Source organism: Seriola dumerili, unplaced genomic scaffold (assembly GCF_002260705.1).
Source record: "Seriola dumerili isolate Sdu_G_001 unplaced genomic scaffold, Sdu_1.0 BDQW01000122.1, whole genome shotgun sequence".
NCBI lineage: Eukaryota > Metazoa > Chordata > Actinopteri > Carangiformes > Carangidae > Seriola > Seriola dumerili.
Genome location: NW_019174377.1, coordinates 2,684,205 through 2,705,224, shown reverse-complemented (window position 1 = coordinate 2,705,224; position 21,020 = coordinate 2,684,205). Strand labels below are relative to the sequence as shown.

At 40.7% G+C, this 21,020-nt stretch overlaps 1 protein-coding gene across 1 annotated transcript in view; it reads left to right on the top strand.

Moving 5' to 3' along the window:
* Window positions 1-20,664, top strand: part of LOC111224107 (leucine-rich repeat and fibronectin type III domain-containing protein 1-like protein) — a 57,727-nt gene extending 37,063 nt beyond the window's left edge. The window contains exons 7-8 of the mRNA XM_022748505.1: window positions 14,907-15,556; window positions 20,615-20,664. Of these exons, the coding sequence (XP_022604226.1) occupies window positions 14,907-15,556; window positions 20,615-20,664 (700 nt within the window). The remainder of the gene's footprint in view (window positions 1-14,906; window positions 15,557-20,614) is intronic.
* The last annotated feature ends 356 nt before the right edge of the window (window positions 20,665-21,020 follow it).

Here is a 21,020-nt window from a genome sequence, read left to right as displayed (position 1 = left end):
TGTTTGTACACATCCTTGTGAAAGTTTTGTTCCCTTGTGAGAATTCCAGGCTGGAACATTCATGTACGAGATTGATGGCCTTGCAAAAACATGCTGAAGTATTAACTTGTTTTTTTTGTCCATGTAGGACAGAAGGAGCCAAGTTGAACCAGTGGGAGGTAAAGGAGAATAGTTAAAAATCATGAAATAAAAAATTGAAGGGAGTACGTGAGGAAGGAGAAGGAGGTAGAGACTGAGGCAGAAAACAGATGAAGAGCAACAAAGCAGAAGAACAAGAACATCAATGCTGCTGTTCGACACTTAAATTTTCACCCTCTTTTAATGAATCTATTCAGGTAATGGGGTTACAATGTACGAGCCACCCACTCACAATTGCTAGAGGCCTCTTGACAGTGCTCCTCATTTAGAATGACCAGGCCATGTGTAGATAAATCTGCTTTGGCAGAAATCACTGCTGCAATTTTTGATATTTCAATTACCTCAGAAAGAAATATCAGCATCCATATGACCAGGCAAGTGGCCAACGGGCTGCGAGCAAATCATTTGATGCTTCTGGAAAGCTCTGTTGTTGGATATCTTTACAAATTCTCTAAAACTCAATTTTTGTGTCTCTTCTTTCAAAGGAAAGGAGGCTCGATTACACTGAACTAATAAAAGCACACCATTATAAACATGGCCGTCTCGCAAAGGAAGATTTGTTGTGTTCTACAAAGCCTTCTTTTCAGAACAGGTTCTTTAAAAACAGCACGACAACAATCATTTAGATTCCTATGTATTTACAGTCTCTTTTTTTCCCAGGCCACAACATAGAAAACAGTAACTCCCACCTATCAAGATAACAACCAACTTCAAGGCATTGTGCATGAAAGATACAGGGTTTATATAAACATATATTATGACAGTCGTCAAATCATGTTGATTTATATTTTTCAGCCAAATTAAGTAATAATACTAAGTATATCTGTTTGCCTTTTCAAAGGGTATAATGGTTGTTCATGGTATGTTCAGTTTCGCAACTGTGAAGCAAACAATCTTTCTGACTGGACTGGTGTTGGACTAAACTACTGCTGATTGAAATATTTTTCATCTTGTACGATGGCAAGGAATGAGCTATATCTACTTTTATAGCCATGGTGATATTTTCTAGCTAAAATTAAAGGAAGTGGAGTCAAAAATCTATTCATGTGCAATACATATATACAGACACACACACATATATATACATATATCTATAGATATATATATCAAATTACACCCATCCCAAAAGTCACATAGCCAACCTGACAGGTTGACTCTTAGCTGATCACCTGCTTGTAGTGTCATAAGTAAATATTGGCCATGTATAAGGGGAATGGTTGGGTACTACAGTACAAAACACAGTTGATGTAGTGTGACACCTGCTATGAAGATGAGATGCACTGAGAATGATGACGAGAACACACAGCTCTCCTTCACCAGTGAAACAATGGATGTCTGTCACTAACTTCTTCATCTATGCTTTCTTAATACAGTGACTAATTAAGTCCAATCAATAATTTATCATGTCAGGGTAAATTATTTTCCCAACTAGGGACTTGACATCATTATTGCTCTAGATAGAAATAGTACCTACATAAATTATTACTAATTACCTTACTAAGCTGTAAGTTGTGTAAGTCAGTATTCAATTAACACTAAAAGCTTTCCACACACTGACATACAAAAGAGGAGGATAAATCATGGTACATTTTACAGTAGTTTGGATGATTCTTGAGACATGAAATTCTAAGATTTAAGTATTTAAATTTCAGGAGAAAATGTGCAAAACAGTTTTGACAGATAGAAATGAACAAATGTAAGGGCAACCACTCTGGGCAGTGAGGGGATGTTTCACAAGCTAAATTAGAAATGTGTTCGGAAAAAATGTGAGTGAATGAGAATTACAGTACACAAAAAAACAAAAAAAAAACCCAAATGGTACAGCAATATATAACACTGTGACTTGTCTTATTATAAGTTTCTATGCCTGTCAGTGCAGCTGCTATACTTAAAACCTGGGTTTATGCAGCTGGCTTCTAGATTTTTGTCACTGGTAGTAGGAAAAGTATCGGATGGTTTAACCACCAGTTACATCTATTACAATAATAGTGCCAATGATTTAAGTGCGAATGCTCTCACATTGTTGTCTCATAACACTGAAATCGGATCTGTTTGAACATCGGTGTGAGAGAGAAAATGAAAAGAAATTTTACAGACAGAGAGGCAGAGAAATTGGAGATGATGGGAGAAATTAAGCAGGAGAGCGGGCGGAGAGAGATGGAAAGACATCAAGACAGGGGAGGCTTACAAAGGGGGGAACCGAGAATGAAGAGGATCTATGGAGGGAGGAAAATTATACGCAGGATGCAGAGAGTGAGAGAGGGACTATGATAAAGAAAGAGAGGGGCTGTGTCAAAACACTGCTGGACTGAAAATCTAAGATCCAGTGCCTCAGTGGAATCTTAAAAATACTGACTCAGGTCCCCAGGGGGAATATGAAGAGGGACAGCTCACCTCCTAAGAGGGGGCGAGAGGACAGGGCCCTCAGCTCACGAGGTCCCAAAGGGAAGGTCCACACAGAATGATCAATTATGTGGCACTTATTTTCATAATTAAAACTTGTATCATCAAATTTTGTCTCTGGGGTCCGACTTAATGGCTACTCTGTTCTGCAGAAAAAAAATGACAAGCTCGGAAAGTGATTTTATTTCTAGTTTATCAAATATTCATGCAGCGTTGTAACCCATGAAACATGTAATTTTTCCCTAGGAAATGTATATCACTGATCCTACGTTTAGTATCTGAGGTATCTGTGGCCCACGATCTTAGATCAGTTTAGTTGGTTTGGTCTCTTGGTGGATTCACAAGGTTCAGTAAAGAGATTATTGGAAGCAGACTATAAAGAGCAGTAAGACGTGCAGCCCACACAAAAAACACACAAGCACTGACTTAAGAAAATCTTCCAATTCACAACTTAAACATACAGTTAAAATGAATTAGACTACAACCAAAGCAATAAGGTGATATTAGCTAAAACCAAATACAAAAGCTTAAATGTATGTTTCAGATGCTAGTCCTTCTTCCTCCTTTAAGGTTTGTCCTTTTACGTTACTCAAAGTTATAGGTTAATTCTTTGAAGCAAATCTCGTGAGCTGGAGAAAAAGACGATGACCAGCAGTTCACATGTCTCAGGCAGAAATATCTATTGCAAGCTGACGCACCGCAGAGAAAATGATGAGCAGTACAAAGACAGCAAGTGACCTAAAGTAGTGCCACACCAATTTACTGAAGATATCTTGTCTGGCAGTCTGACAGGGTGTATATATTCCTAGGTATCACATGGTTTCATCACTTTTCCGTACCTTACCCCAAACCAGGCAAAACTACGTTCTAGAAGTTCTATAAGTGTGAGGATTCTATTGGAAGCTAAAATCTGACCACTGTCACATGGTCTAACCCTAATTAATATTACATGCCTCTTGCACTTTCCCTTACTCAGCTCATTCTTGAGTAGAACTGTGTTCCAGCAGTATATTCCAAGTTTATAGTTTCCCTGACAACATCCACATATCAACGTCCAGATAAGATGAAGCCGTGATAATGATCTGGATGGCAGATGAAATAAAGAAGCTCACTGTTGTCAACAGAGAGAACTGTCTCTCAAAAAAAAAAAAGAAAAAAGAAATAAAGAAGGAAGTTTGGTGCAGATTGTGGAAAAAACACCAAGCGTGACACCTAAAGAGCTTCAGGCTGTAATGGTGTGGTGGTCCATAAGTCACAGATAAAACCAAGTAGGACTACAACATGGAGGCTAAAATGATAAGAAAAGCCTTTACCTACAGTAAAACATGGTGGAGGTTCAATCATGCTGCGGAGGCGCTTTGCTGCCTCTGTTACTGTTCTCAAAAGAATGATGAAATCAAAAGACCACCGACGCATTCTGGACCAAAGCGTGTTACCCAGTTTCAAAAAACTGGGTTTGAGAGAAAGGGCTCGGGTGTTTCAGCAGGACAGCGACCAAAAGTTCACATCCAGCAGCACAGAAGAAAAGGAAAAGATGGGACTGTTTTGAATTGCCCAGTAATGAGTCCTGACCGCATTCTCACTGAAAACTGCTGGAGTCTGCCATTGCAAACCTAAAAGAGTTTGAATGCATAGCAGTGCAAGAGGCAGGAACTACCAGCAGAAAGAAGCAAGAAGCTTCTAGGCAACAAGAAACGTTTAGAAGCTGTGATTTTTGCCAAAGGATCTGCAACCAAATATCACTGAAGGTGGCAAATAACTATGGCTAGGGTACATTTTGTGTTTGTATATCACTATTATGCAAGGTTTTTTTTGTTTTCTTCTGGTTAAATTAGGTTAGATTACATTATTTGTCATACAACATAGGTTCATCTGCATTTATTTCTGAAGATATTATGAATTATGCAACTCGCGATTCAGGGGTGCCAATAATTTTGACAGAGTTTCTCCCATTGATAACTTGTCTCTCAACTGCTACTTTGCGACTTAGTAGTTTCCTCCCTCTGGCGATCCTGCCAGATTCAGTCAGTTTCAATTCCAACTCTTGGAAAATCTTACGCTACAATGTATTTCATTCTTCTCCAGACCTAACTGAGCTTTTGTCACACAACTGACTGAGCTGCGTGCTCTGCATCAACCCTGGGGGGGGGGGCTTGCCTGTGCGCAGCTGCTTAAACAGCGCCTCCCACTAGCCTGCAGGTGATGCATACAAGGAACATCTATAAATTGTGGCTTCAGAAAAGAACCTGGATTCCGTTCACTTTTTTGAAAATGAATTACTTCAATAAATAATGTCACTTTCTGGCAGATGTGCATGCATGTGTGGTTTGAGAAATCACGTTTTTACGATTTGAAGTTCAATGTCGGTTGGCCATTCATCAATCCATCCATGAATGCTCAGTTCAATGACACATTCTGTGTCATTTTTTGCAGTGTGTTTAGCAGGACGGACAGAGTGTGTGTGCTGCGGGGACTTTGCTGTCAACCCTTTGCCCTCCTCTGTTCAGTACTGCCCGCGTCGGAGGAATAATTGGCACATTAAATTATTTAAAAACAGCCAGGGCACATTATCATAAATATTCACTTGACGTTCTGCTTAGATCAACAGTCAGAACCCAGGGCTCCGGATGTGACTTCATGACATGTGTGTGTGTGTGTGTGTGTGTGTGTGTGTGTGTGTGTGTGTGTGTGTGTGTGTGTGTCTGTGTGTGTGGATGTGAAGTATGCATTCTGAGTGCCCTAGGGCTGATTGATGGACAGTATTTACAAACAAACCGTCCTCCCGTCAGTCAACATAACTGAATTCGGACAGCATGAAAATGTCAGGCTCATGCACAGACACCGATGTGCACGTGAGTATACATATCCAAGCTAAACCTGGAAATGTCAGCCACACTCAAGAGTGGGCATACTCACTTATGAACACGCAGAAACGGGACTCAGCAGTGCAGAGCCCCCTGTCAGTCTGCTGTTGTAACGAGTGCGTCTAACGAACCTGTCACTGTTCTCGTCTGAGAAAAGACGACTGCAGCGAGGAAGCTTCTATTGGGTTATTTTATTCAAATTAACTCATTTAGGGGGGTTGAGGTACCACCTCCACTCTTCAGGGAGGAATTAATAATTAATTAATGACTAATTAATAGAATGAATAAGCCTAATATCAGAACCTGTGATATCTTAATTCAGTGGATTTCTACTAGTGGATCTTTACATGACTAACTACTCATACAGGGTAAATGCAATGTCTGATAATCTGCAAGAGGAAAACTGAAGCAAACGAATCAATAGCTGATAAAATAAAACATGGAACGAATTGGGAAATGGTGGGAGAGAATGTGATTAGGTGATTTACTATGTAGCTAAACAACCAATTGTTGCCTAGGTTTCTATGAAAGGAATTTGATGATTAATGTATGATTTTATCTTGATATTAACCCAGTCATGAGCAGGAGAGTGAGTCTCGCCCGCTGTGAGTTGCGCCATGGCTGGGGATTTTCCTGGTCGGAGCCCGCGGTAGTTGGTGTTTGGTACTTCTTCACGATGGATCGAGTTGGTTCCCCTGGAGACGATGTGTAGTTAGTGGGCAACTGGCTCCACCAGTTCTCTCAGCTGTTCGGCGCTTGGCAGTCTGCCAGCAGGCTGTCTCAATTGGCACTGCTGTTGATTTCTCAGTAGGCGGTCGGGGGCAGATTGTGTCATCTGCCTGTTCTCTTGCGGGTTGATGTGGAATAAAGTGCTAATTACGGTACTTAACTTTTGCTCGATAACTTTAGAGAGGATTGGCATTGGCTAGATGACCCAAAAATATTAATACGAAACAGTGATAATGACTAAAGAGTTGCATATTCTGAGGCACTTCTGCTCTTCAGATTCAGTTGGCATTGACTTGGCTTGTAAACTAAATTATATTGTGTGTAGACAAAGTATAGTTACTTGTAGATCAAGTGGAAAAACAATGAACATAAGACACATGGACAAAAACAACAGAGGGGCAACACAGAAAGGAAAATAAGTGCCAAACAAAGCAATGTGTAAAGTGATCCAAGCAGTTAAATTTCTGTGGGGGCTGGTGCACGTATTTCAACTAGAGAAGCGAGCGATTTTCTATAGAAATTTTGCTTTGTTTCTGTTGTTTACTCACACAAATCACACTGCAGCCTTCCACCACGACCCATTACAACGTTAAATAAAACAACATAAAACCTAATGGCGAGATTCATGGCAGGAAGGTACAATAGAAATGTGGATTTCATATTAGTACACCATTCAAAGACTTCAATATAATACAAGTGGCTAATTGACCAAACAACATAAGAAGTGATTACTAACACTAATAGATAAATGTGGATCACACAGCAATGCTTTGATAGTAATAATAATAAAGATGCCACCGTGAATGTTTAATGCCTGTTACCTTGTATGTATGGAGGATGCCGGCAGTCTGGCCACATTGTAGATACTGACTTAAACCTTGTATTTTACAAATGGGCCATTCTTTATGATAGAAATCTTTTCATTTAAATAAGTGACATAATAACATTATATAAATTACGGAATAGTTGGACAGTAATAATTAAAGTAACAGTCAAATACCAATGTGTAGAAAATCTTATTGTTAAAAAAATAGAGCCTTTAGTTATTTGCTCACATTTTGCCTTTTGTCCGTTTAAATGATCCTCTGGGGCTGACCATTTCTCTCACGTGCTAATAGCTGGTCTATTTCTTTCAAAGACCAATCCTGTGTCTCTGGTTCCTATCCAGTTGATAGTTTGATGGTGCAATCTAGAAGAGCGTCATTTTTCATCTCCCATGAACTCTACGCGTCCTTACTAAGAAATCTTTTATAGTTTGTGGGTGATGCCAGGGCAGGGATTTCTGCTACACAATAATGACATGCTAACAAAGTAGAGCTGCTGATAACAGCTCTATTAGCATCTATTAATGCCATTTGTGACCGGAGGCACCGAGGCCTTCGTCAGCCTCTGTCTGACTACACCTCAGCTGCACAGACACAATGGCAGCTCTTGTGCCATTGTGCATTGAATACCAAATGCAGTGTGTGTGTGTGTGTGTGTGTGTACAATGTCATTGTATTCCTACGATAGTGTGAACAACTGGGCTGAACTGCAATTATTATTTCTTTTGCTTAAATAAATCTGATAAGTAACATCTGACAACAGAGACGGTGACACCACCAGCTGTGTTTTTTTTTTTTTTTTTTGGACGTCTTGTCTGCCTGCATTCTTGGATGCAGCAGACTGTAGAATAATATTAAAGAAAATATTAAAAAATTACTAAAATTCTGAAGGAACATTTTGAAGCTGGATATCAATATTATTATTGGGTTTAGTGCTCACCTACATCTCTACTGATGTTACTGAAAAAACTAAATTCGAAAAGGGATTTGTGGGTTTTCTTGGTTTTTTTTGTTGTTGTTTTTATTTGTTTTTTTTCAGCCTGCATGTTAAAGCACATTTGCATTTCCTTCAACAATCAGATGTAGAGTTTGTCTGGTTTACAAAAATTCGCTCAACACTTTAGTTAATGCTGTAGCAATTTTGAGCTGCGAATCTGTACATAAAGACCAAAGAGACACTAGTCTGTTTTGCATATGAGCCTGAGTCACACACACAGTACACAAACCCTCACATTTGATCTATCTACACATTGAGTTTTGGTTCCCGTGGGAGAAAAACCCGTGGTTTGACTGGTCTAAAGTTGTAGAAAGAAGTGCGTAAATTCTCTGTGGGATTTTCCAATGCAGGTATAAAGCAGTTGGATAGTGAACTGTGCCGTTACACATAGGTGAGGAATAACTTGGGGAAATGACAGCAATCTACGGTAATTACTAGTCTTCGATTGCCGTGGCGTTGAAAGCAGTTAGAGATGAAAAGCCAAGAAAGGAAAGCTGATCAAGGGGAGGGAGGGGTGACATGTCAATATTAATTCTCTGACAACGTAGTCATAAATGAGAAAATAGGCCCAATGGTTGTAAAAAAACGGCAATGACAGGAGAATGAAGGCTCTGAACACTTTTCTCTGAACCAGATCACACCTAAAAAAAGATATGCAGAGATGGCAAGCATTACCATAACTATTCAGTATTCAGGATGATACATGTGCTGTGACAGATTGCTTTCTGTCACAGCACAGGGAGAAGATGTCTTGTTCCCAAGTTCCCCCTGGTCACTGATTTTTCATCGGTCTCTCGGTGGAGGTTATAAATAGCCTGTTGAGATGGGGGTGCAGTTTGTTTTAATAGGCATTATCAGCACCAGGGGCAAAAGATTAAACTGTACATGGAGAAAGGACAACTTTGTAAAAGCGAGCAATATTTAATGAATTGTAAGTCCATGGGAGTCATTGTGTTGATAGTTAACATGGGAAATACAAGAGGGAGCTGAAGAGTAATGCACAAACCTGGCCAGGATTGCAAGTATTACAATTTGGAAAGACCTCTCAAAATGTGCTTAATTGTTGCATGATGAAAATGTCTGTAAGGTTATTCATTTTAGACAAGACCAGCAAAAATGTGCAAGTGATGTGCTTAGTAAGGCAGGGTCAATGTAAACACCATATCACAGTAAGGGCGTTCTGTAGCGCTTCTGACCACTAGTGGCACTATGAGGCGGTGGAATCAGTGGGTTCCTGTTTTATTTGTATCTGGTGCTGTACTTCCACATCTATGAGGATGCCTATTTGCACATGAGCACATAAACAAATTCCAACCAAAGGTCCTATGGTTTTCTACTAATGGACTTTTGGATTATGATGTAGTACTACACAAGTGACAGTGGGGTAGAATCTGACTAAGGTAGCAGAAAAAAGGTGAACAGTGTCACAAACAATACAAATGTTACAAATGACTGTTCAAGCTCAAGCACAGTCACAGGAACATTTATGACTGGCATACAGTACTCTGCTTTTAATCCAATTAATCGAAACAGCTGTTATGATATTTATACACAGTTACTGTGGAACAGGTTTCGTACATCTCAAGTGGACCATACTATCTTAAATTGTTACTCTGTTGCACTGTTGCAATATCCACAACAGCTTTATATTGACTTCCTTCAGCTGTCCTATAGGCAATGAGACATTTTTTTCCATCTGCAGCCTCCAGTCACCAAAAGAGTTTAATGTACCATGTGTAAATTTCCACAACTAAGAGTTCACAAAAACTGCATAAGAGAAATAATGCAATACTTTATGAAACATTCATTGCACAGGAGTAAACTGGACTTTAAAATTGCAGCTAGCCACACTGGATTGGGCAAAGTGCGAAAAGGCCGAACACACACAGCTGTTACGTTTCTCATCGGCTTCCTGTATTTCAATCGTACTGCACATCTTATATTTTGCGCATTACTGTAATTCCAGTGTTCCAATCATTTACACTTTGCACCGCAACAGTAAGGTGCAAATCTGAGCACTGCGCAACACACAATCTCACGACTTGGTGTTAATGCTCTCACCACATAAACAATCGCTCGTACCAAAGCGAAGCTTCCAGTCATCATGTGTTGACAGCCTTAGTCATGTTCAAGAAATAAATAAATGAATTGAAAAGAAAAGGGGATTATTTTGAGGAGTTGTCAGCTTGTGCAATCATTTAAACACATTAATCAGACTATTGTCATGCTCGCAGTATTTTGGTACATGTGTACACAGATCACATGGCTGTGCTAATCTGTTCAATTCAAGCAGTGAGATAGTTTATCTTTTTGAGCATTTGAATGAGTCTTGCAGTCTTTTAGCTGTGTGTGGGTGCACGTTCATGTCTATGTGTGGTTACATGTGTGTATGCGTGCCTGTGGGTGTGAGGACAAACTGAGGAGTGACAAAACATAACTGACTGTTGATCTGTTTGCAGTGTGTGTGTGTTTGTGTGTGCCTGCGTATGTGAATAGTGAAGGAAAGAAATCCATTAAGCTGTTTAACTCTGTGTGTGTGTGTGTGTGTGTGTGTGTGTGCGTCCGTGGTTGAACCCATTAACTGAATAAACCATCCAGTATGATTGCGGTGTCAAATGGGCTTGCTGAAGCATTTCTGCTTGGCCCAGCAGTCCTTGTCCTTCTTAAAGTCATCACACACTTGCACAAGACCCAAAACTCCCAGCCACACTTAATTATTGATTGCTTGAAAATGTCGCATCAATCCTCGCACATCTGTATAACTGCGGCTGTACAAAACACAAACAGATGCTGGCCAATGAGCAAATCATATGCCATATGCTGATTTCATTAGATATAATAGAAGTTGCTGCAATCGCTTTTGTGCATCTGGCAACTGTGCAGTGTGGCGAATAAGAAAGCTGCCATTCAAGTGGAAGGCCCGGGTTCAGTCTCCTGTGTCAGCAACAGTCCCTGACTAAGACATTAAGTCTGCAACATTGCAACAAGGTTGTTCCGTAAATGACACTTTTTGAGGTCATTCTGGGAGGAACATGAAAAAAAAAAATATCTGGAAAAACAGAAAAAAATGACCTGTACACAAATGCAGGAGATGTCATTAAAGCAGTAAATATTAAACTCTGTTCAGAACAATTAGAGAATCCTCTACTCAACAAATGTACCCTACTTGTTCAGGTTTAACAAGGCAGATGGTGGTGGGGTTTTTTTATCTCTCAATATAACAGCAACACCCCCCCCCCCATCCATCCCCACCCACCCACACCTGAGAAAAGAGTTTCCTCCACCTCATCCCACCCACTCACTTCTTGGTTCATGTGCAGCTGCCTTTTAGCAAAGCCTCAGGGCTGCTGAAGTTTCCCGGCTTGAATCCGATTAAGAACGGAGCACCTGTAAGGGGTGCACCAGGGAGGTTTCAGGCTGATTTCCACCACATTTGCCTTTTTCTTGACAATCATAGTGTTGGAGGGTGATGCTGATGGTTGGCAAAGATTATCTGGTTTGTGTGAAGCAGTACACAGATTCTGTCTCACCCAATCTGTTTGGATAAGATGGATCTGAGCTGCTTCAGTGATAACATAATTGATATTTATGACCCGACATCTGCAGTGGTCCTGATCAAGTCCAGTGGTGTGTGCGGGGGGGGGGGGTTACAGATTCATGCCAACAGTAGAGACTCAAAGCCAAGGTGAGGAAATGAGATGCATGTCTGGTAATGAGGACAAGGCTCAGTGCAGCTTAGTCATTATGAAATGACATAAAAGAACAACAAACTCATTTAAACAAAAGAAAATGACAGCAAATCACAACAAAGTGGAAAATGTCAAGGACTGGCTAATAATATAATGGATTACACGCTAGAGCTCCTTCTTTACTTTCTGCCGGTTATTAGATATTTGCACATTAATCCCTCATTCTGCTCTGTGTGACGGATTCGCACTTTTTTGAAGTGGGAAGTGAAACCTTCACAGTAGTTCAGTTAGGTATGTTTTACCTTAATTTGGCAATGTTTGCATCCGCACTTACTTAGAAGGTTATATATGTCACTTCGTTACTAAAAACAACTGTATGCACATTGTGAAAAGTGAGGCAAAATTAGCAATGGAAGCCACATAGTCACAAATATTGTAACTGGTGCCCTCTGTCTCCATGGCAATTTAATTATTATCAGTCACGACTTTTACTTTTATGTAATGTGCTTTGAGTCAGAATGTTTAGCTCCTAAGGACACTATTACACACCTCACTTTGCGTTTCAGCTCATGTTTTCATTAAACAGCAAAAAATAAATAAAAAATACGGTGCAAGTCTAAGCAAAGGTGACTTGTTAAAATGGGATGCAGTGTGTCTGACTGCAGATATTGGATTAGAAGCCCACATGTGCTTTGTGGATTTCACTGAAGGACACTGCCAGCACTGGACTCCTACTGATTTCCCTGAAGTTTCTCCCCCTAATAAACTATGATTTAGTTTGTCTCACTGCAAAGATGAGAGAGGAGACAAACAGCCATGGTATTATTTTGTTCAGACACATTTAGGAGACCTCCCAGCCGGTAGTTTTTTGGAGTTTAATAAGGTGGATGGAGGTGATGTTTTCTATGACTTCTATGACTTTTTTTTTTTTTCTCACAGTCAGTACACCCTTTTGAAATTGCTTACAGGAACCAGCCCAGCCCCGCTCTGCTCTCAAATCTTTCTGTTACCCTTCGGCAAGACATTACGGCTGTTAAAGTTTCCTGTTTAAATTCCTATTAAGATGTCAGTCCAGGGATCCACTCACACCAGACTTCACAACCACACAAGGTCACACACACACACACACACATATATACACACCCACAAAGACACATAGAGCTATCTGCCAAGAAATTCTTCCTGGTGGAGGTTCAATGCCATCTATGAGCTTGGCACTGAGACTGGGCCAGCCGATACCCTGCTGCCCACTGGCTCTCACACACACACACACACACACACACACACCCACACACACACACACACACACACACACCCACACACACACACACACACACACACACCCACACACACACACACACACACACACACCCACACACACACACACACACACACACACCCACACACACACACACACACACACACACCCACACACACACACACACACACACACACAAGCCTCCCATCAGCTCTGTTTCACTCGACTATGATGCTGTCTGTCTTCATGCAGAGGTGGAAATACATTTATGAGGCAGGGATGGGCAGAGGCAGAAAAACTTACAGTACATTGGGGAAAATGTGAATGAAGCAACGGGGAAATACGATTTAGATAAAATGTAGCAATGACATATGGATGTTTGACAATTCCACTAGTTTTACCGAACACCCCTAGAGAAAGCAGTGCGACAAGGAAGGGAGAAAGCAAAACCGAGGTAAGCACAGAAAAAGTATCGTTCCTGTTTACCAGGGTGATTGTTTTCCCCCTGAATTTCCCCCAGGAAAGTATACTAGCAAGGAGAAACTAGAGCTCCAGTATTTACCTTGGGAAAGACCGAGATTGTAGATGACAATGGGAAGAATCAGGAATGTGTTTAATCAGAGAATGAGGATTTCTGCACCTGTGGGGGCTGGATGTGTGTGAGTGTTTGTCAGATCACAGGCTTATGAATTCCAGCTCTTTGGGGAAATAAGGACGATGAGGTGGCTGTTGTGCCACAGGCAGCACCGCATGGAAATATATAATGATAGTGCATGTGTCACCGCTACAGCTTTCATGTAATAGCACACAACAGAATACAAGGGCGCAGAACACACAGATGGAATGATAAGGCGTTTTGGGAAAGGATTTTTCCCCATCGCTTGTTAGACTGGTACAGTGTATGGACAGAGTGGGGGGGGGTGGTTGTGGTGGCAGGTATGAGAGAGTGCCCCACAGTGCAATGTCACTGAGGGCAATGTTGTAAGATATGGTGTGATCCTTTCCAGGCAACAATTTAATTTGTCTGTCAGTGACACACACAAAAGACATTTTTTGTAACATGTTAATTAAGTGTTTTATTCATTTAAACACTGTGTCTGTTTATCGGTCAAGAAACACTTCCACAAAGCACCTCAGAAGAAAAACAACGGTGATGGCAATAAAAGAAAGGAGCACTGGAAATAATCCATATTAAATAGGTGATTTGTTAAAAAGCTTTTTGACATGTACTTAAAAATATTCCAATTAAAAGAAAACTAAAAATGTTTCTCTAGTTTAAGGTTCTGCATTCTTGTCTGGTCCATTAAAATGAGTTGGTTAAGGACCAACTCATCAACAACATTTTCTCTTTGACCTCTTGTTGCATCTCAAAACCTGATATCACTAAAAGTCAGTGATAAAATATGTTAGATGTTTATTTATTTGTTTGAAACTTTTGTCATTTGGTTCACCAACTGTTTGAAGTCACTATTACCGTCACTAACTAGATGGCAACTTGTGTTACAATCATCCGCGTCTATGATTGATTAAAAACTGATCTGCATCTTTGCTCATACTACTTTATTTTACAGTGGTGTCATTTCCTGATAATTTCCTAAGAAGAGTGAAGAAGTGTGAAGGACTGTGTAATTGGTACCTATTATACGGAATACGAATTGTCTGAAAGAACAGCTTCAATTCAAACCCAACAATTGTTCATTCATCAGTCATTTATTATCGGAAACTTTGTTCTTCATACACATGTTGAATTCTATGCCTGTCTGTCTGACCAATTTTACAGTTTGCAGGTTATGTTGGTAATTAATTTGAATTGATTAAATGATAGTGTGTTAATTGAACACTGCCTCTATTACCTCTTTATTAGTATTTAGTACTAAATCCTATTATTCTAAACCTCTTTATAGGCACATAAAACAAAGAGTTGCCGTTTGTTGTTATTGTTGTGTATCAACTTAGGTTTAAGTCTGTTCTGACCGTGACGTCTTTTTGTCTTTGCTTTCGCAGGATGATCCCATCCACCAGCAATGACTTCCTGGTCCGGGATCTCGCCGCCGGACGTAACTACGATCTTTGTGTCCTGGCCGTGTTTGATGATGTCATCACATCACTGACTGCAACACGTCCTTTGGGCTGTCTGTCGTTCACCACAGACACAGAGTTCAGCCAGTGTCAAGCACTGCACAGCCACTTCCTGGGTGGTACTATGATCATCATCATTGGAGGGATTATTGTTGCTTCTGTGCTGGTTTTTATCATCATCTTAATGATACGTTACAAGGTTTACATCCACCAAGGCGCAGGCAGCGGAAAAGGAGCCATTGCGGCCACTGCGCCAAGACCACAAAGCAATGGACAAGGAGGAGGCGGACAGGTCCAAGTCCTCCCTCGCTCTGCCTCAAAAATGACTGACAGTCAGGACGAGCAAGTGCTAGCACCGTCCAGGGCCATGTCGCCTAGCAACACCCTGAGAGACACTGTGGCACTGGTCGAGGAGGAGAGCAGCGGACGGAGCATACTGACAAGGACTGACTCCTTGGCCAATGAGGAGTTGCTCTCGCCCACCAAGGCCCGCTTCTCCTCCAGGGTCGCCATCGAGATGAAAAGCAGACCGCCATCTGTCGCCAAAGAGCCCTCCTCCCCGAAGGAACTGGCAGGTAGTAGACAGACAGATAGGGAGGAACAGACAGGCATAGAAGAGGCAAGCAGCACAGCAAGGGGGAAGCATTTCAGAGAGATGGAACGAAAGACAGAAAGAAGTTGACAGAGAAGGAAGAAGAGAGAACAGGGGCAAACAAAAGAATACAGTCAAACACAAAGAGATGGAGGATGAGAAATAGACAATGCGCAATTTAGGGTGTGAAATTGAGCGAGATAATAACGGAGCGTGGAACAGTGAGAAACTGAGTGAGTGTGAACGAGGGAATGAATAAGAGATGCCATCCTTGTGGACTGGTAAGATAGTAGGAGAGAGAGGGTGAGACGCATGTTGAACTTTCTGTCTGTAGAGTTGAAGTGGCATCTAAATTTGTAGTCAATGCTCTTCTTTCTCACTGCTGGCAAATCAGATTACAGCTTGCACTCTGTATGACAAGGGTTATCTTTGTATTTATTTATTTTTTCACACGAAACAAAAAGAAAAAAAAAAAACTTGAATTAGATTATTACATCCTCCAAGCTTGCTGATTTTTGTTTTCTGCACTTGCCAATTACCAGGCTTCATTTCTTAAAAAAATTAGGGAATTATGCAACTCTGAAGTTTCAAAGTTATTAGGAAATTTAAGAAACTACTGGGTTTACATTGTTTGCCCAAGTGTGTCGTGCATGATGATGTGACTTGCTCCTGGAAATGCAATATTTTTTTGCCTTTTTTCCAAACACCCATCACACCAAAGCTAACATTATTCAGATTAGCACTCCTTGTGTGTCCTCCATTAGAGTGCTACAAACTAGACTTTAAGCACCCTCAGAAAGCTTGTTGCCCATTAAGTATGACACACAGATACCAGAGCACTTAGGTGTGAAAAAGAAAAGTTACTTCAGTTCAAAGGAAAGGCTATTGAAGGTTGGTTGAAATTCGATGTCAGGGTTGGAAGAAATCCCCTTTATTAAAAGTTAAAATGTCCAGTGTCTTAAGGAAGTTGAACATTTTTTGGTACAATAAATGGTGTAAAAGACCCTGTAAAACCTCTGGAGAGATTTACAAAGCAATGTGCATTACACATCACCTTAAATGCTTTGATGAGAGTCCATAAAAAATACATAAATAATAAATAAGTTAACAACAATGTTGACAATGCTGTCAAGTTTCCAGGCACTCTTACGTTAAACCTTTACTACAGTATGCGTATGCATGTTTATACAGCTGGAGACACTCACAGTTCAGATTTTGCCCCCTAGGGTGCTCTCTATGTAAATCCAAGCAATTTGCTTTAGATTCAGTGGGAGTCTAATGGAACCCTTACAGGGGTAACAAAACAGAATCCCCTAGACACATATAATTCAGAGGGAATATACTATACATAATGTACAAGGCAACTGATGCAATCTCAACTATTACTAATGTATATATCTCGGTAGAAGAAACTGTAAAAAGATAAGAGTGTGGTGGTCGAGGTAGAAACCAGCACTGCCACTAAAATCAGTGTGTTGGGGGAAAGAGGCAAACCAGTAATGGCAGTAAGCAGTACAAGCAGTCAGCCAGGGGCAATAAAGTTTAGACGACGATATTTACGAAGTTCTCCAGAATGATTAGGAATGTCAAAATACACAGTCAAAAAATAAGAAGAAGAAATCCAGGGAAACATCACAGCAAAAGAAGACTAGATTACCTTGGACAATGCAGCCAAGATTCAGGATGAAAACCCAAGTCTGTGCCATTGAAAAAGACTGTTAATTTCCAGCTTCTAAATGATTAGTGCTAATTGAGCATTTCCATTTTCACTATCGTTCCAGCCTCTCTTGTCTGTTCATGGATCAACCTCTTGTTTCCAGTTTGAATAAAGTATTTTGAGTTTCTACAGTTGTGGGTACTGGCAGCAGATAGCTGATGGTAAACTGGTGGACAGTTGGCAAAAAACAACAAATGCAGGAATGTCATTGTGCATTTACAGTATCATTGCAGTGGTGCAAAATGCATTAAAGTAAAAGCAGAATGCTGCAATTAAAATATTTTAACATATTTCTTCCTTAACATTAAGATACAGATTGAAAATGCTATGTTATTCAGTCATTGCAAGCAAAGGCTGTCAGATAAAACTCACGTTTTATGTAATCAACCGTCAGTTCACTTGTTCCACACTTTTCAAGTGACTTGCACATGCTCACAAAGACTGCTCGAAATGCTCAATAGTGCTATAATAATAGGAATCCACAAGAGCATGTGGATTTTCTTTCCGGGTAGATTTTCCCTGTGCTAAGCCCACTCCAGTGCACTTCCCCTTTAACACTAATCCACTCAGGAAATGGGGGGTTTCATTAGAACGACTAAATGGAGACACCATTTCACACGAGTGGCTTAAACAGCTGAGTCGAAATACTTTATCAGCAGCCGATACGTCGTTCAATTGGCCCCTGTGAATGGGTTGAAATGAGGTGTCATTGAGCCTCACGTTGATAGCAGGGAGGAGAGGTCTGTGCAGAGCGCAGCAGTTTAGACGGTAAGTTCAGGGAACGTTTTCACCTTTATGAACACTGCTGGATTAGGAGTCGCTTTGACACTCAGAACACAATTAAATGTGCTGGACGTTGCTCATATCACAGTCTCTAATTATTGCATTAGTTGTAAAGTTGCAAAAATTTTTGATGGTGTCAAGTGCTGCACTAACTAACAGCTACCCTTTGGTATTAATTGGCTTAAGACATTGTACTAAAACAGGTTGTTTTCTAGTTGTTTTTCAAACCTCTGAAACTTTACGAGGGGTTTGGGCTGATGTAGTTCAGCAAGTGTTCTAAGAGGTTGATCGCCAAATTGAAGTTGCATGAGAGAGGGGCTGAGGAGTGCTCATTAAGGATGTTACGCAGAATTTTGCAAACTGACGAAGAACTTAAAATTTACTGTGCCGCAGCACTGAGGTGTCGCCATATGCACAAACTCAAACATTCCCCCTAAAGGCCTAATTAACAGCTGTAACCTCATCCCAGCCTTGACTGGCTGAAGTGCGTCAGTCAAAGGAGCTTCCAAAGAGCATCCCAGACCACAACAAGACACACAAACAAAGCAATTATTATGGCTTTTATTTTGACACTTGACCCAGGAAGACTGAAATGAACTCTGGCTTTTGTGATTGTTGGCGTCCTCACTTTGATTCCAGGATCACTGGCACTTTGAGGGCAACCTACAATGAGGGATAATAGCCATGTGTTTGTACTGAGTCTGCTGGGGTTTCTCAGGGTGTAGTTGTGTCTGTGATGTGTTTCACTGGTTGCTGCATTGCAGAGAAAGGCAACATTGATCTGATCAGAGAGAGAGAGAGAGAGAGAGAGAGAGAGAGAGAGAGAGCTGCAGTGAGTCACAGTGCCTGAGGAACAGAGCAACTGACAGATACAGAGAGAGACCCCATTAAAGGCCTACAGTTGTCAAAAATGTGACCCAACATGAAAACACAGGCACATTGTGGGGTGATAGTTTTCCTTTTGTTTGTTTGCTTTTCATAGACTGTTTTCACATTCATACATAATTTTGAGTTCATTTTTTTTTGCAGTTTAAATGTCATGGATGAATATTGTTTTTTATTTTTAATGATTTATTTATTTGGTATCTTTACCTCAGTTAATTAACAGATAAACATTTCTTCAAGTAATATGGAACTGATATGCTAATGTGAGGCTCATATGAAAGTTTCTGTAATCATTCCTACTGGTGCCCAAGTGATCAAGTCCATCATCGGACATGAGAAAAATCAACATTCTTTACTTTGCAGAAATGAATTTTAGTTCAAGTTCAACTGAAGTTAGTTTTCAGCTGTTTAAATTATACTAATGATGTGGATATTTTCTGAAGTGACAGTCTTTTTTAGTGCGAAATTCTCAAATTGGCTAACACAGACTGCTCAAACTTCAGAATTGCATATTTGAATTTATTTGCACAAAACGAGTGTTGTGGATTTTGCCCCCCATTCCTGATTATATAAAGTATTGCATTAAGACTGACTTGAAAAATCTGAACCTATCCCTTCATTACTAAACACATCACATAGTAGAAAACATTTTGGCACTCACGGTGTCACCTTGGAGCTCGAGGTTGAGCTTATGACACAAGGATGCTGCGTGTGGATTTAGCATCATTAACATGAATACTAATAGTGGAATGTTCCATCAGGATTAGCAGTAATTATGTTGCATGACACAAACATTTTATGATTATGTCAAGCAAAGTGCTATTAGTTCAAGAACAGCTAGCCAACCACTGAATGTGCAGTGTATTAATCATGTTACGGAGACCAAAATCTCTACACTGTCACATTTCGGAGGGAAAAAAAACACTTCCCCACAAGGTATACCATTAATTTTAAGGGGTTAAGACTTAGATTTAGGTTAATGGACGTACAATACAATGCAATGTCCTCACAAGTGACAAAAACAGTTGTTGTGTGTGTGTGCCTGTAAGCTCAGGGTCAGCTAGCAAATCCCCCGCAGGTCTGTGCATGCATTTTTGTGTTGTTGTGTACAAGGTTCAACTGCCTTGAGCCAGTGCAAACGTTCCCACAAGGTTAGGCGGGATAAGGAAAATAGTCGAGGATAACGAAAAGATGTGTGTGACTCTGTGCGAAGAGCAAGTGTGTGTTCTCCCCATGGCCCATCCATGACCCTGTAGCCTGTCTGTCCTCCGTTTATTTTAATCTATCATCACTCCTTTCGGTGTCATCCCATATGCCCAGCCTCATTCTTCACTGCCGTCTGTCTCTCTGAATTCAGCTCTTGGAATCTCCCTCCCTATTCCCGCCCGCCCGCCGTGTTTCTCAAGCTCTTTCTCACGTCTTTCGTCTTTACCCGCTTTCTGACTGTCCTGACATTTTTGCTTCCTCCTTACCCCCCCCCCCTTTTTTTCCCCTCTGCTGTTTAGCTGTATCTGTGTCAGTGTTTTTTCTCTGTTTCTTACTGTTTCTCTCCATGTCTCCCTCACTCTTTTGCTTTTTCTGGCTCTGTTTCCTTCTCTCTTTCTCCATTTCCCTGCTATCTCTCTCTCTGTCTTTCTCTTGGGACGCCTCCAGCAGCAGACGACAGGCGGCCTCGTAGTGTCGAATGGAGAGACTTTAAGATCTGAAGGTCTCTTGCCCTCACAAAGAGATTGCGCCAACACTACACACAAAGAGTAATGACTGGCACTAAAAACTTGGGCAGTCCCTGGACTTTGTTTTTTCTTACACTCTTCCTACAGTTTCTAATTTCACCTTGTGTCACCTGTCTGCCCGTCCTGCAGCCTCACCCTGTCTAGTATGTTGTCATCTAACCTTTTCCTTTGGAGTTTCTTGTTTTCTGGTCAGGTCAGTTCACACAATTAACAAAAAAAAATGTATTAGTTTCCTCTAGTTTTTTTTTTTCTTCTTTTTTTTGTGCTCAAGTGTTCAGATATTCATTCCTGTCTCCAAGACAGAGCATCATCTGAGGCACTCATAGCTT